The sequence below is a fragment of the Diadema setosum genome, chromosome 18 (genome assembly GCF_964275005.1).
Source record: "Diadema setosum chromosome 18, eeDiaSeto1, whole genome shotgun sequence".
Lineage (NCBI taxonomy): Eukaryota > Metazoa > Echinodermata > Echinoidea > Diadematoida > Diadematidae > Diadema > Diadema setosum.
In genome coordinates this window covers 10,374,679-10,387,923 of record NC_092702.1, presented here as the reverse complement: position 1 = coordinate 10,387,923, position 13,245 = coordinate 10,374,679, and the positions used below count along the sequence as shown (strand labels likewise).

Sequence of the window (13,245 nt, the reverse complement as noted above, 5' to 3'; positions counted from 1 at the left end):
GACAGTGAGCAAGGGAAACGTTTTATGCCTCAACAGAGCGCTTGCCTTCTCGTGTAGCTCCTCTATATACCTTGCCCATCACTTCAACTTTTCCCACATTTGCCCTCACTAGTGTAGATTTAAAAAACAAAAAACGAGAAGCAAAATAATATTCAAGCAATGCCTATTGCAGATTTCCGATTATATTCACTAAAACATTAAATTTCGTGTGCTTACAACTGCATTGTACATTGAAAGAATACAATGTATCATAGTTGAGAAATAGAAAATGATACGCAAAGATAATAATCATGTAAACGACACGCACCACCGGCTTAAAATGGAAAAAGTGACAATATCTATGTGTCTCATATGCACAGATAAAACACCTGAAGGGCTTTAGATATAGGCCTAATTATTATCCTTTCAAAAGGAATAATGAGCTATATACATAACATTACCAATTATACACATCTAGTTTCCAAAACGTTCCAAATTCCAATACTTATACCTGATTATTTTACGATAAGCTGTAACATTAATAGATAAATGGAGAATCTTAGTTTAGTGCCTGTTCCAAGCGTTTTCCCTTGAATAGTTAGGTTGAAATAATGAAGAAATGATCAGGCTAAAATCCTGAGTACTGCTACTATCAATACAAGGAGGATCATTGAAGCAGAGAAGTTCGATGCATCACTAGTAGTAGTATCGGGTGTAGGACTGGTGATAGGCTCTGGCACGTCTGGTTGTTCTGTTGGCGTTGGCTGGTCAGGGTCCAAAACAAGTATTTTCCACCCCAAGAAAAGATGAGTGTAGCACTAGAAAACAATATAAGGACACCACCTTTCAACGAATTATGTATCTCATTTTTACTCATCGATATCGTTGTTCTATTATATATGTGTGTGTGTATATATATATATACATATACATACATACATACACACACATATCTATCTATATATATATATATATAAATAAATATACATACATATATATAGTATTTCATTTATATTCTCGCATTTTCAAATAATGCTAGAGAATCAAAGTAAAATAGCACCATAACTTGTGAATGTGTTGCAGATCGTTCAAGTCTCCAAATACATACACAATAATAAATGGACAAAAGGCTCTTGAAATCTTTTACAAGTATGTGCTTCACTTTCACCACATTTTTCTGAAATAGCCTATGTATACCATGAAAGACAGTGGATCGTCGTATACAGAGGATTTTTGACAGTAACTTGCAACTGTGAAGTATTACTTTGGTTTATTCTATCAACATTTCGTAAATGTATGTAACCCACGTGATGGGAAAGAAAATAGCCTTGTAACAATTTTCCGAGTTGAATTAAAAGGAACTTAGATTGTAAACGGAACTCATCCCATACGGTATGTAATCACCTGGTAAAAGACGACGTCTGGTGTATCATCAGCAACGGTCCACACAAGCTCCGCTGGTTCACCTGGCTCGCACATTTTATTTAGCATAGCTAGGTACTCTTCAAACGTTGAGACAGTCAGCGTGTCAACCCCGCCTGTGGGCTCTTGCCACTGACACAGTGGCCCCTCTGATAAAGTGAAATGTAGCAAAGGTAGTAGTTATTATTTTTAAGTCTCTTGTCAGTATCGTCTATTGCCAGCATCGAAAGTGATCTAGGAGAGAAATGAAGGTAGAGTTGTAATGGTTTTAATTTATCGCTATCTTACCGTCATGTTTCATAGCATACTATTCTATTACTGCATGGGATGATGAATCGTTAATGCCAGTTATGTTGTTGATATTATATTAAGTTTATTTCTGCACACTGTTGATATTTAGAAGAATCTCAATGCAATTATTGAAGGAGGAAGGCAATTTGAATGTTGTTTTGAAAATGTTTACGTGGTCGCCAAATTGAGAAGAATATAGAAACGTAACTGGGAATGATCCATGATCGCGATGGAAATTTAACTTACCAACTGGTCCAGCAACTATAGTCACATTCTGTCAAGACAATGGAAATAAGGACAGGTTTAGATATAACGCGATATTAATGATCGACAACAAAAGACAATATTTCCCGAAATATGAGAACTGAAATGTCCGTATCTCTCAATATGGTTTGACATGGTTCTATGGTATCCATTGCTGTATGATATCAATCAAGAATTCTATTAAAAGCAGGAGCCTCAGGCATCAAACAAGAGATTTCATTTCAAAGAGAGAGAGAGAGAGGGGGGGGGGGAGCAAACTGCATCTGCAAGTTGACGAGAATGAACGGAGGACTTGTACAGTAACCAAAGTTTAAACATTTGAGCAAGTTATCTAATTCAAAATGTCTCCTTGTTATCATCACAGCAGCCATATCTCTCATTGGGTGCTGTTCGTTATTCCGAAGGTTCGCTATTCCGAAGGTGCGTTATTCCGAAGGTTCGTTAATCCGAAACACGCAAATTCCCTATACCTAGAGGTTCGTTATTCCGAAAATGAAAAAGGGTTCGTTAATCCGAACATTAATTTTGTGGTGTTATTCCGAAGGTTCGTTATTCCGAAGATTCGTTAATCCGAAAATGAAATTCGGAACAACGAACCTTCGGAATAACGAATCTTCGGACTAAAGAGCCTTCGGAATAACGAACCTTCGGAATAACGAGCTGTAACCCTCTCATTATGCCATGTTGTTATCTGCTCATCATTTTCCTGTCCCTTGCACACAATCTTCATTACATTGTCTGTTTTTAAATGGATCAAGAAAAATGTAATGATTATATCCTTTGCACCATTTTGTGTAGTTGCAGTGGTTTAGCAATAATAACATTTGAAAGGGTCATTTGCACGCCCTAGATTACGGATTACAGACATACTCTTTATTGTAGTATATAGCAGTAGTTCATTTTTCATATAAAAACAACAAGTAAATGCCATTATGTATTATATTCCAATTGGGAAGAAAAAGAATATACATAATTTTAGTATTACAGATTGTAATATATACCAATAAAAAAAAAAACAGGGGTCTATGCTGGGAAGCAGAATTAGCTTGTAAGATGTAGAACCAGGAACGATTAAAATTTTGAATATGATGCAAACATACTAATGAGTAAACCAAGCAAGTCAGCAAATTGCGTAGAATATAAAGAAACAGAAACCAACACTAATATTAATGTAAATTATGCTTTTACATTACTGCTTCATCTAATGTACAGTTGTGACCTTCACTGTTTCGGTAAAACATTTCTATCTTATTTTCTTTACTTACTAGCACTGTTTACTTTAAAGAGAGTGATCATCATCTGGAGGATCCTTTCACAGGTGTGTCAATATCCAGAACAACAAAGAAAGGCAATCTTCTAGCAGGTGAAAATACTGAGCGCACGCGCAAAGATACATATTTTATGATGCGAGAGGACAAAGTTGATAATTTGTGATTTCCCTCTCAATGACTTCTCGTCCCTCGTAATAATTTGTCGTAATAACCTGGTAATATGAGCCCGTCAACGTTTAATTCATATACGTCACCACATCATTCTCTCATCTTCGCTACATATCTATATTACAGTAGTACAAACTTTACAATTATATAAATGAACTAAATCAATCAAATAAATCATGTTCTGTTTTAGTTAGCGTATAATACAGATATACAGGTTATTTATTATAATACATTATGTGTTATAACGATGACGGAATATTTCTATTATACAAATATACCAGGCCTGAGAGGCTCTGGTTGAAACTATGTGCATGAGGTGACTTCAGTAGCACTATTTTCTGAGGGGCGCAGCCCCGAAGAAAATAGTGCTACTGAAGTCACCGAAGGCACATAGTTTCAACCGGTGCCTCGAAAAATTGGCCTGGTATATTTGTTTTATATCCCTCCCAATGAATTTAAGAGTATTTGACTGCTGGTATTCTGTAATTTTAGGGCATCTTGCTTTACTCTTTTCAAGAAGATTGACAAGTCATTCACGCTCGGGAAAGCAGCAGGAGGGCAGCGCGTACGAGTACTATGAAGAGACAACTGCGCGCTCAGCCGCTAAAGTACTCGGTGCATTCACCGAACTAAAACATAGTGGAATGCGTGTTCACCCAGGAAATACGCAGCCACCAAAACTTGCTACCACCACCATTTTGTTCGGTCAATTTTTCCTAGTTTTTTCTAGTGCGGGCTGTGTCTCCGAAGCGCAAGACCATTGTCATGTACAAACGTGCATTGTTACGTCATAATCACTAGCCACTGGACGGCGTACTCTTGCTTGCGCGCGTACCAGTGGCCCAGTCTGACCGCGCCTAAGCGTGCACTCCATATAAGGAAAAATTGACCGGCGTTGTTCTCGGGGGTTTCGGGGGTGTCCCCCGAATAATGTACTGTAGTTCTAGATCCTGACGATGCTAGTCTAGACTAGCCGTTAAAATTTACCCGAATTTACGATGTGTACTCAGTTTTTAGGAGTTGAGAATAGTCCGTATCCGTGTAGACAAAAAGAAAACTACAGAAATTTAGGTGAGACTACAAAGCAATCACTTATCTAATTGCTGGTGCTAGCTTACAGTAGAGCTTTAATAGAAAATTTAAATGAGAACTTACCTGTTTGAAATTTAAATTGTATTTTATGAGGAAGGCGAAGGAAGAGACTACGATGCATAAGAGTAATAATAGGAGAGCCCGCACGCGCGTCCAGCAATATTAGTAGCTCCGAAAAATGTGAATACCAATACCAGCAGTCATCCTACTGCTATTGAGAACTACCTGAGATTATGAAGGGTGGGAGAGGAGGGACTGTAGTCTCTTCCTTCGCCTTCCTCATAAAATACAATTTAAATTTCAAACAGGTAAGTTCTCATTTAAATTTTCTATTTTATTTCGGAAGTCTCGAAAGAGACTACGATGCATAAGAGTAATAATAGGAGACTTTGAAGCTGTAGTCACATTTTTTGGCCACACAGAACTGTGCCAATGACCATAATAACCACAAGGGGTACAATGTATGGCTTTACCTTTTACGATAATACTGCATGGCTGAAACCCCCATTCTCATTCCTGAGGGGTTTCGCGTAATAAGTTTGAAATGTCTTCTCGTTACTCCAGCCTGCCTGTGCCAAAATCTCATGTACAGGCAGATCTTTCCTCTGGGCAGCAGACGCTGACGCTGCTCTCGTGGAGTGTGCCGAGAACAAGCTGGTGTCAATCCCAGCTTCTGTCATAACTGTCTTAATCCATCGTGACAAAGTTTGGGTAGAAACCCTGTGATACGGTTTACAAAAACTTATTAACAGATACTTTTGGTCCTTCCTAATGATCTGAGTCCTTCTCAGATACTCTCGAAGGTATCGTACAATGCAAACTCTTCTGTCTGGAGGGTACGCTCTTAGGCATACGACTTGGCCTGTATTACCAGGTCTGTGGTGCTTTAACAAGTCATCAATGACGAAATTGACAGAGTTGTCTTTGAATGTCATCTTGTCTATTCTCAAAGCATTCAATGTCTGCACCCGCTGTGCTGAGAGAAGCGCTAATAACATTGTCACTTTCAACGTTAGCTCTTTCAAACCCAATTCGCCTGCAGGTGATTTCCTCCTCAGATAGTTGAGGACAGTTCTAACGTCCCACACCTCCGTGTAGCGTGGTCTGGGGGGGGGGGGGGTCGTAAGTGAAAGACACCCTTCACAAATCTAGTTATTAGAGGGTGAGTGCTTATGGAAAACGAACTGTCTGTGAGTGTCAGAAAAGAAGCCAGTGCACTCCTAGCAGAGTTTATAGTACCGTAGCTGGCTCCCTTATGGAACAAGTCTGAAAGAAATTCTAGTGCCCATTCCGATGAGGTCTGGAGATAGTTAATGTTGTTGGCAGTGCAGAAAACTTTCCATTTGCTGATGAAGCTATGATATTGCTGTCGTGTAGATTTCCTCCAAGAAGCTACGATGACCTTGACGGTCCCTGCACTCAATCCCTGCGACCTGAAGGGTTGGCTGAAAGCCTGCAACAAAGCAAATCCAAATGTTTGTGTAAGGGGTGGGGCATGAAAGACACAGGTTGAACAAGAAGTTGTGCATGTCTACGTAGGACAAGTGGTTTTTCAGTCAGCATGTCCTGAAGTGCTGGGAACCATGATTGTGTAGGCCAGTTTGGTACTACTAACAACCCTGTGGCTTTATCTGCCCTAATCTTTTGCAGACATTTAGGGATAAGGCAGAAGGGAGGGAAAGCATAGAACCATAATGGACCCCAATCCACTGTAAATGCATCTACATTCTCTGCCGAAGGATCAGGCTGCCAAGTGATATACCTGGGTAGCTGTGCATTAAGTCTGGAAGCGAAAAGATCGATTTCAGGGGGGCCGAAATGTTCTACCACTTCAGTAAATTGGGCTTTGTTAAGCATCCACTCTGTTCGATCATTAAACTTCCTTGACATGAAGTCTGCTGTGGTATTGAGCCGTCCTGGCAAGTAGGCGGCTGTGATCCAAATTTGTCTTTCAATACACCATTCCCAAATATCATGTGCCAAATTGTTGCATTCCTGGGATCTGAAGCCCCCCATATTGTTGATGTATGAGACTGCAGTTGTATTATCCATTCTAATGAGAACATGAACATTTCTCAGGTTTGAGCAAAAGGACTTCAATGCCAATCCTGCTGCAAGGGTTTCTAGATAATTTATCTCATTGTTAACAGCCTTTTCTCTTTCCACTTCATTCCATCGTCCCCCTATGTTTGTGCACATGTCTGTTGCTCCCCAACCAGACCCACTCGCATCAGTGCGCAATTCTATTGTATGCCTGGGTCTGTCGATAGGATTAGAGGTGTACTGTATGTGATCGATCCACCACTTAAGTTCCTGTTTGGCTCTATTAGATAAGCTCATTTTCCTATCAAAATGACCTTTATTGGCCTTCAATGCCAAAATCTTCTCTTTTTCCAAGATTTTGTAGTAGAGGGGCCCATATTGGGCTGCAGGAAAAGTAGCAATCAGTTTCCCTATTACTCTAGCCACTTCTCGGATAGAGGATTCTGTGGCATGCAACAGACTTGTGCACTCAGCAGTGATATCTTCCTTCTTAGATTCAGGAAGAGTAACTGTCATGTTCACAGAGTTAAGGACAAAACCCAAAAAGGTGATTTCTTTAGTGGGTTTTAACACTGATTTAGTCTGATGGACAAGAAACCCCAAGTCTTCGAAGAGGTCAGTCGTAGCATCGACTGCTCTTTGAGTGCTAGCCTCACTCGTCCCAATAATGATAGTATCATCTAGGTATCCCACTACCATGTGACCTGCTCTTCTCAGATGAGCAAAAACTGGTTTGAGAAGCTTTGTGAACAAACGCGGTGCTGTACTAAGCCCGTTTGGCAGTGCGCAATATTGCCAAAGTTTGCCCTGCCACACAAATCGCAGGTATTTCCTATCCTGCGGATCAACTGGTACTGAATAGTAAGCATCCTGAAGGTCGACTGAGGCTAGAAAGCAATCAGGTGTAATAAATTGCATTGCTGTATGGATGGAATCCATTTTGAAATGCTGATAGACTAGGCTTTTGTTCAACTCTGAGAGGTCAAGAATGACCCGAAGGCTGCCATTCTTCTTAGGGCGGGTAAAAATGTTCGAGATGAACTCCCCCACTTCATGTGAACAAGGTTCAATAACATTCTTGGCTACCAGTGAATCAATTTCAGCTTGGATATTGGCCAAATCTTCATTCTTTACTTTGAACTGAACCAAAGGTTTAACCCTTTCAGGTGGAAAACATTCAGGCTTGAATTCAAGTTTATAGCCATTCACAGCTTGTAGTACTGTGGGATCTGAAGTTAACTTCTCCCAATTACATGCATGAAGCCTCAGTCGACCTCCAACTGGATGGTCATTTACACATGTAGTGGTAGGTCTAGATTCTATAGATCTAGTAAATTGAGGAGTAGATCTAGAATACTGCTCTTCTAGATAAGGTAGAAATGCATCATGGTCAGTTACTGACATGTCAAATGAGCAATATGTTGAATCTGTATCTCCTACCTCTTCAGAGGCGGGCTGTTGGGTTACTTGTTGTGGGGAGTCTTGCTTCTGGCCTGTGGATGAGCTCTGCTCTGTGGCCGTTGCTGTGGGGGAGGTCGCGACTTCCCCTGGTAGCGCTGGTCTAAAAAAGGACGATTTACCGTTCCATGTACGAAGCGTGAGGCTGTAGCGCTACGCGAGCCCGTCCAGCCCGCATCGCGAGCCTGCCGGCGAGCTCCGCTGTTGAAGGGCCGTCTGTACGGATGGAAAGAGCCGCTAGGACGAGAAGTATGTTTCTGCTGGGTCCTCATGACCCCAGCAGAGGCCTTATGTTGTTCTTTTAGATCTTTCATCTGTCTTGTAAGATCATCACCAAACAACAGCTGCGTGACTGGTGTAGAAGGCTTACAGAGATGCACGTATTCCGAGTTGATGTCCGGTTTAATCAGCTCCTTCCGCACGCAATTCAGTTCAAAGTGCGCATTACTCAATAGAGCAAGTGCGTCTTGCTGAGACTCGGAGATATCTCGCGCATCGAGAGAGCGAAGAAGAGCCCCAATACCGCGAGTCAGACATTTCTGCACTCTCTGTAGTTTCAAATCACGATTACGCGTGACGGACTGCAAGTGTTCCCAAATGGGAGCGTTCACTTTAGGTGTATCGAGGTGGGGGCAGTTGCTCGGTGGGGGGTATTTTTCAACCGTTTCCTCGATGGCTTTATCTTCTAGTTTGTTGCCAATAAAGTAGTTCACCGATTTTGCGATTTCCTCGTCAACTGCCTCCCCAATCCCGAGGGGGATAGCATACTTGGCTGCCAACGGTGGTAGCTGTGCAGCAGGGGGAACCTCTTCCACCCCTTCGTCAAAATCGAACGTTCCATCACGCTCTGTAGCTGCGTCGTCAGACGTATCAAAATCGTCCCTAACAAAATGGCGGACGTTAGTAGGCAAGCGGGAAAATTCCTCCGCTGTAGATTTCGATGTAGACGCGCCTGTAAGTACCACAGCAGCACGGCTAGTGGTTTTATCATGCGATAGGGGAAGGTGTTTCACCACTTCGGCGAGGAGATTTTCAAGTTTGTCTAGACGAGAACTAACGTTCCCGGAGGTAGACGCCCGATCCTCGGAAGGGGCTTTTGATACCGTATGAGGAGCTTTTTTGGGAATTTTCTTCATCGTCTTCTTCCCTAAATCTTGAGCCTTTCCGATGCTCACATTCTTCTGTACGTGCGCCGTACCGGCATCGCCGGAGGGAGGCGCTGATGGTGGTAACTCTGACTTTGTGGCACAGACCTCCTGTCCACGTGTAGCACGTAAAGCGAAGGATGGATCGTGCTGCTCTTTCGAGCTCATATTTATCGAACCACCGTAACGTTTAGGCTCGAAAGATGAGTCAAAACACTTCTCAGTTGGTTCCGGAAGACCGGCGAAGCAAAATTTCCTCGCGAGAAGGAAAATTCCGGCGATGAATTTATGGAAAAATTTCAAACCGCGGAGCTATGCAGGAGAACCTCCTGTCGGCTGGAACGAACGCGAACGTATTGCTGGACGCGCGTGCGGGCTCTCCTATTATTACTCTTATGCATCGTAGTCTCTTTCGAGACTTCCGAAATAAAATACGCACTGTGTGGGTGCGCTTGACAGCCCACAATGTTGACTCTATGTATGCACTGTACTACACATCATCCACACACAACAGTTTGTGCGTACTTGTGGCAGTGGTAGCGCTTATTGAGTCTACAAAACGCGCATGTTTACTAGTACAGTGTAGAGTACACACTAAGAAAAAATGATTCATTCTTGCACCTTTTAAGGGTGCAAAGTGATGTCACACTGGTGGCTCCCCATGGGTGTTATCTTGCACCCTCGAGAAATGGGTGCAAAAGTGGTACTTTGCGCAAGGGTATAACCTTGCAACCTGTGGGTGCACCTTTGCACCGCCAAAGAAGGTGCAACATTGCACCCTTTATTGAGGGTGCGAAGTGGTTCCCTTGGGTGCATATTTCCACCCACACTAAGTGGTGCTAAGTTGCACCCTTTTCTTGAGGGTGCATCTTTCCACCCACACTAATTGGTGCTGAGATGCACCTTTCTTGAGGGTGCGATCTTTCTCCCTTTAATTTTCGGCGCAACTTTGCACCCTCTCTTGCCTCTACTTTTGGTGCAACTTTACACCTTTCGTGAGGGTGCAAAGAAGCACCCTAAGTTCCAAGATTGTAGCCTCTTTTGAGGGTGCGATTTTGTGCCATATAATAGGTATAATGTTGCACCTATGTGGTGCTTATTTGATCCATGACTGCAGCAAAATTGCTTCTTTAAAGGAGCCAGTCAGTGTCACTGTCTACGCCTTTAGAGGCGCAATGTTGCCCAGTATAACCTCAAGTGAACCTTGAGATTACTGGGCAATATTGCGTCTCTAGAGGAACAGGTAGTGACACTGATTGGCTCCTTTAAAGAAGCAATTTTGCAGCAGTTATGGATGAAATAAGCACCACATATTTGCAACATTATACCTATAAGGTAAATATACTTAGCATCACATAACAAGGTACAATTTGGTTACTTAACTACTTTAAACCTTGAATAGTGCGAACTAATGCAAGCCTGTTTGCTCAGTATATCAAACTTATGCTGTTGTTGCACTCTGCAAAGTAAATAAGATTGGTGTAATTTGGATCCTGTGAATCATGAAATGTGTGCGTGGAATTTGTGAGTTTTGAAATGTTAATGTAGAAGTTAACTTATAGTTGTGTTTGAATGACATACTAAAACCAAATATTTACCCAATTACCTTTCCAATGAGGTGAGCACTATCATTATCTATCAAACAAACCCTCTAGGCAAGAGCATCACCCAGTCATCTGCATGAAGGAAGAGGTAAAAATATGATATACATTTGTCTGGATACGTTTTATTCAAAACGTACTTGAATACGTACTTATTCACATAATCTATAAGAATAAGATATGCTTTTTGCCAGTACACAAAGCCTCAAAAAACAAAAGCATGCTACGTACATTTCTAAAGTATGCACCATATCTATAAAAAAAAATGTAAGAGGATTTAACAAGTTGTTTGTATGCATTTAAACGAATAGGCCTACATATTTCCATGCGTACAATATTCATGTAACAGTGACGTCATCATGAATCATCAAAAAGATGTTTCCAGCATAGACATGAATTTATCTAAAATTTAAAACATGTCTTACAATATTAGGAGTTTGTTTTATAATGACGATGCCAATTGTCTTAAAGTCCTTATCACGACATGTCTTGGTGTTCACACTTATTCAAATCATGAGATTCTTGGCACTTAGATTACGACTACAATTTATTATGGTTTAGATACTTAACTGACATACGCATACCATATTCAGGTATACGGGCATTTCGATGAAAACATCTAAATACAAGGTATAATTATAATATGAAAATCGAACTTGATACCAGCCCTTATGGGCTACCAATGGAGACTATAGGCAGAATCGCAGTTATCATGGTTATGTATTCAGATTTTGTTTTGGGTGATCAATTCGAGTCCCTCGAGCTAATATTCCGGAACTGCAATGAGCAAATCATCATAATGACTAACAAAGTGACTGAGAATAATACATGCACCAGTTTCTGTTTCGTTGTTCTATACATAGAAAGTTGTTACGTTTTCCAATCCTCTGTAGGCACACAGGGATTTGCAGATCACCTTTGGGTATAACGCCATGGTCGCGTGCAAAATGATTGCAGCTTATCTAACTTGTAGTTGCCGAATAGGGGACTACCGTGCTTATATATATATATTAATCGGATGATAGACCCCGTCAAAGAGTAAATTGCGGATATCGTATACCATTGTCAAATCCACTTTTTGTTCTGTACACAGTTTCACTGGACTCTTATGAACCACTTAAGCATTACCAAATCATGGAGTATAAGAATAATCTTATGTTATTTCCTTGAAACGGCTGCATTTGTATGAGCGGGAACAGTTTGGCATCATACATGACTAAATGCATGTATTATACAAGGTTTCAGGACACTTTGAACCGTGTCCCCCCCCCCCTCTCCCCCCCCCCCCCAAAAAAAAAACACACAAAACAAAACAAAGCAAAACAACAACGAGTGAAATGCTGTATTATTATTATTATACCCTAGGCCCATTAGTGTATGATCTTTGTCCTTTGAATACATTGCCCATATATTTCAACGAATAAGCATCTGGATGCAACGTAGGTATATATAAAATGATTTTTTTAAAGGAAAATACATTTAACCACTTCAGAAATAACTATGGAACAAATAGCATAATATTGACACGTTCCCTTATTCCTAAATGACGTGACAGAAAACTTTCCTCACCGAAATCATTCTGTCGTTATTCAAGTACAAGACATTGCTGATTATATACCTAGTTCGATTAAAAGTATACATGGAGTCATTGCAAAAGTATCTAATGAATAGCATGCTTCAGAACTACATCATTGTCATTTATTCTATGACGCTAATAATAGAGTAATTGTTCCGCCATACTGCCTGGCAGGTTGTAGTCCTCCTACGACGTTTGTTCAGCAAATAAGGTACAAAATAAAATTTTGCGAATTTTACACGCTGTTGCCAAAGTATCTAATCTTCTTTACCACTATTCTCAGACATAAGGTATGCTGATGCTGTATGGCTTGTGCCGAAAGGGTGGGTTGGGTGGTGGCGCGTCGCGTTAATGGGAACACCACCCTTCGTCCAAAGCCCCCCCGGTTTTGCCAAAAGGGTGCGTTGGGAGCGTTGGGTCGCGTCGCGTTGACTAGAACCCCACCCTTCGTCCAAAGCCCCCCCCCCCCCCCCGGTTTTGCCGAAAGGGTGCGTTGGTACTTTTTCTCATGTAATATTAAAAGACGAGTTTTGAATTAACCGTCAAACAACCATTTCAAAGAGGCTATCGTCCGGATCGGTTTCTAAGCGCACAGGGAGGAGACGAAAGTTGGTCTAATTCCATTTTGTATTAAGCGCATTACAAATGTATTGTATTATTATTCTTAGTATTATTATTATCATTATTATCGGTTTACACTCTATTACCACTTGGTCTACAGCCAGTTGGTCTAATAGACTGTTTAATATCAGTTGGTCTAATAACCAGTTGGTCTAGTCATCATTTCGTCCAATTACTGTTTGGTCTAATTGTTATTTAGTTTAATTGCTATTTGGTCTACAGTCAATTCGTCTAATAATAGCCATTTGGTCTATTTTTGGTCTAACACCAATTTATATCATCAAATACCGATTTGGTCTATTATGAGTTGGTCT

The 13,245-nt window shown here is 41.0% G+C and overlaps 2 protein-coding genes across 2 annotated transcripts in view; both read right to left on the bottom strand.

Annotated features, from left to right (window-relative positions):
- Positions 1 to 483: 483 nt before the first annotated feature.
- Positions 484 to 13,245, bottom strand: part of LOC140241982 (protein Skeletor, isoforms B/C-like) — a 34,911-nt gene continuing 22,149 nt past the window's right edge. The window contains exons 7-8 of the mRNA XM_072321726.1: positions 1,384 to 1,550; positions 484 to 797 (exon numbers count right to left, since the gene is read on the bottom strand). Of these exons, the coding sequence (XP_072177827.1) occupies positions 603 to 797; positions 1,384 to 1,550 (362 nt within the window). The 3' untranslated portion in view covers positions 484 to 602. The remainder of the gene's footprint in view (positions 798 to 1,383; positions 1,551 to 13,245) is intronic.
- Positions 7,994 to 9,301, bottom strand: LOC140241721 (uncharacterized). Its single transcript, XM_072321469.1, has one exon. It carries the CDS (start codon positions 9,299 to 9,301, stop codon positions 7,994 to 7,996), a length of 1,308 nt encoding a protein of 435 aa, XP_072177570.1.

What these genes read in the sequence shown, in the direction of transcription:
- LOC140241721 (XM_072321469.1), bottom strand. Translation starts at nt 9,301, where the DNA reads ATGAGCTCGAAAGAGCAGCACGATCCATCCTTCGCTTTACGTGCTACA.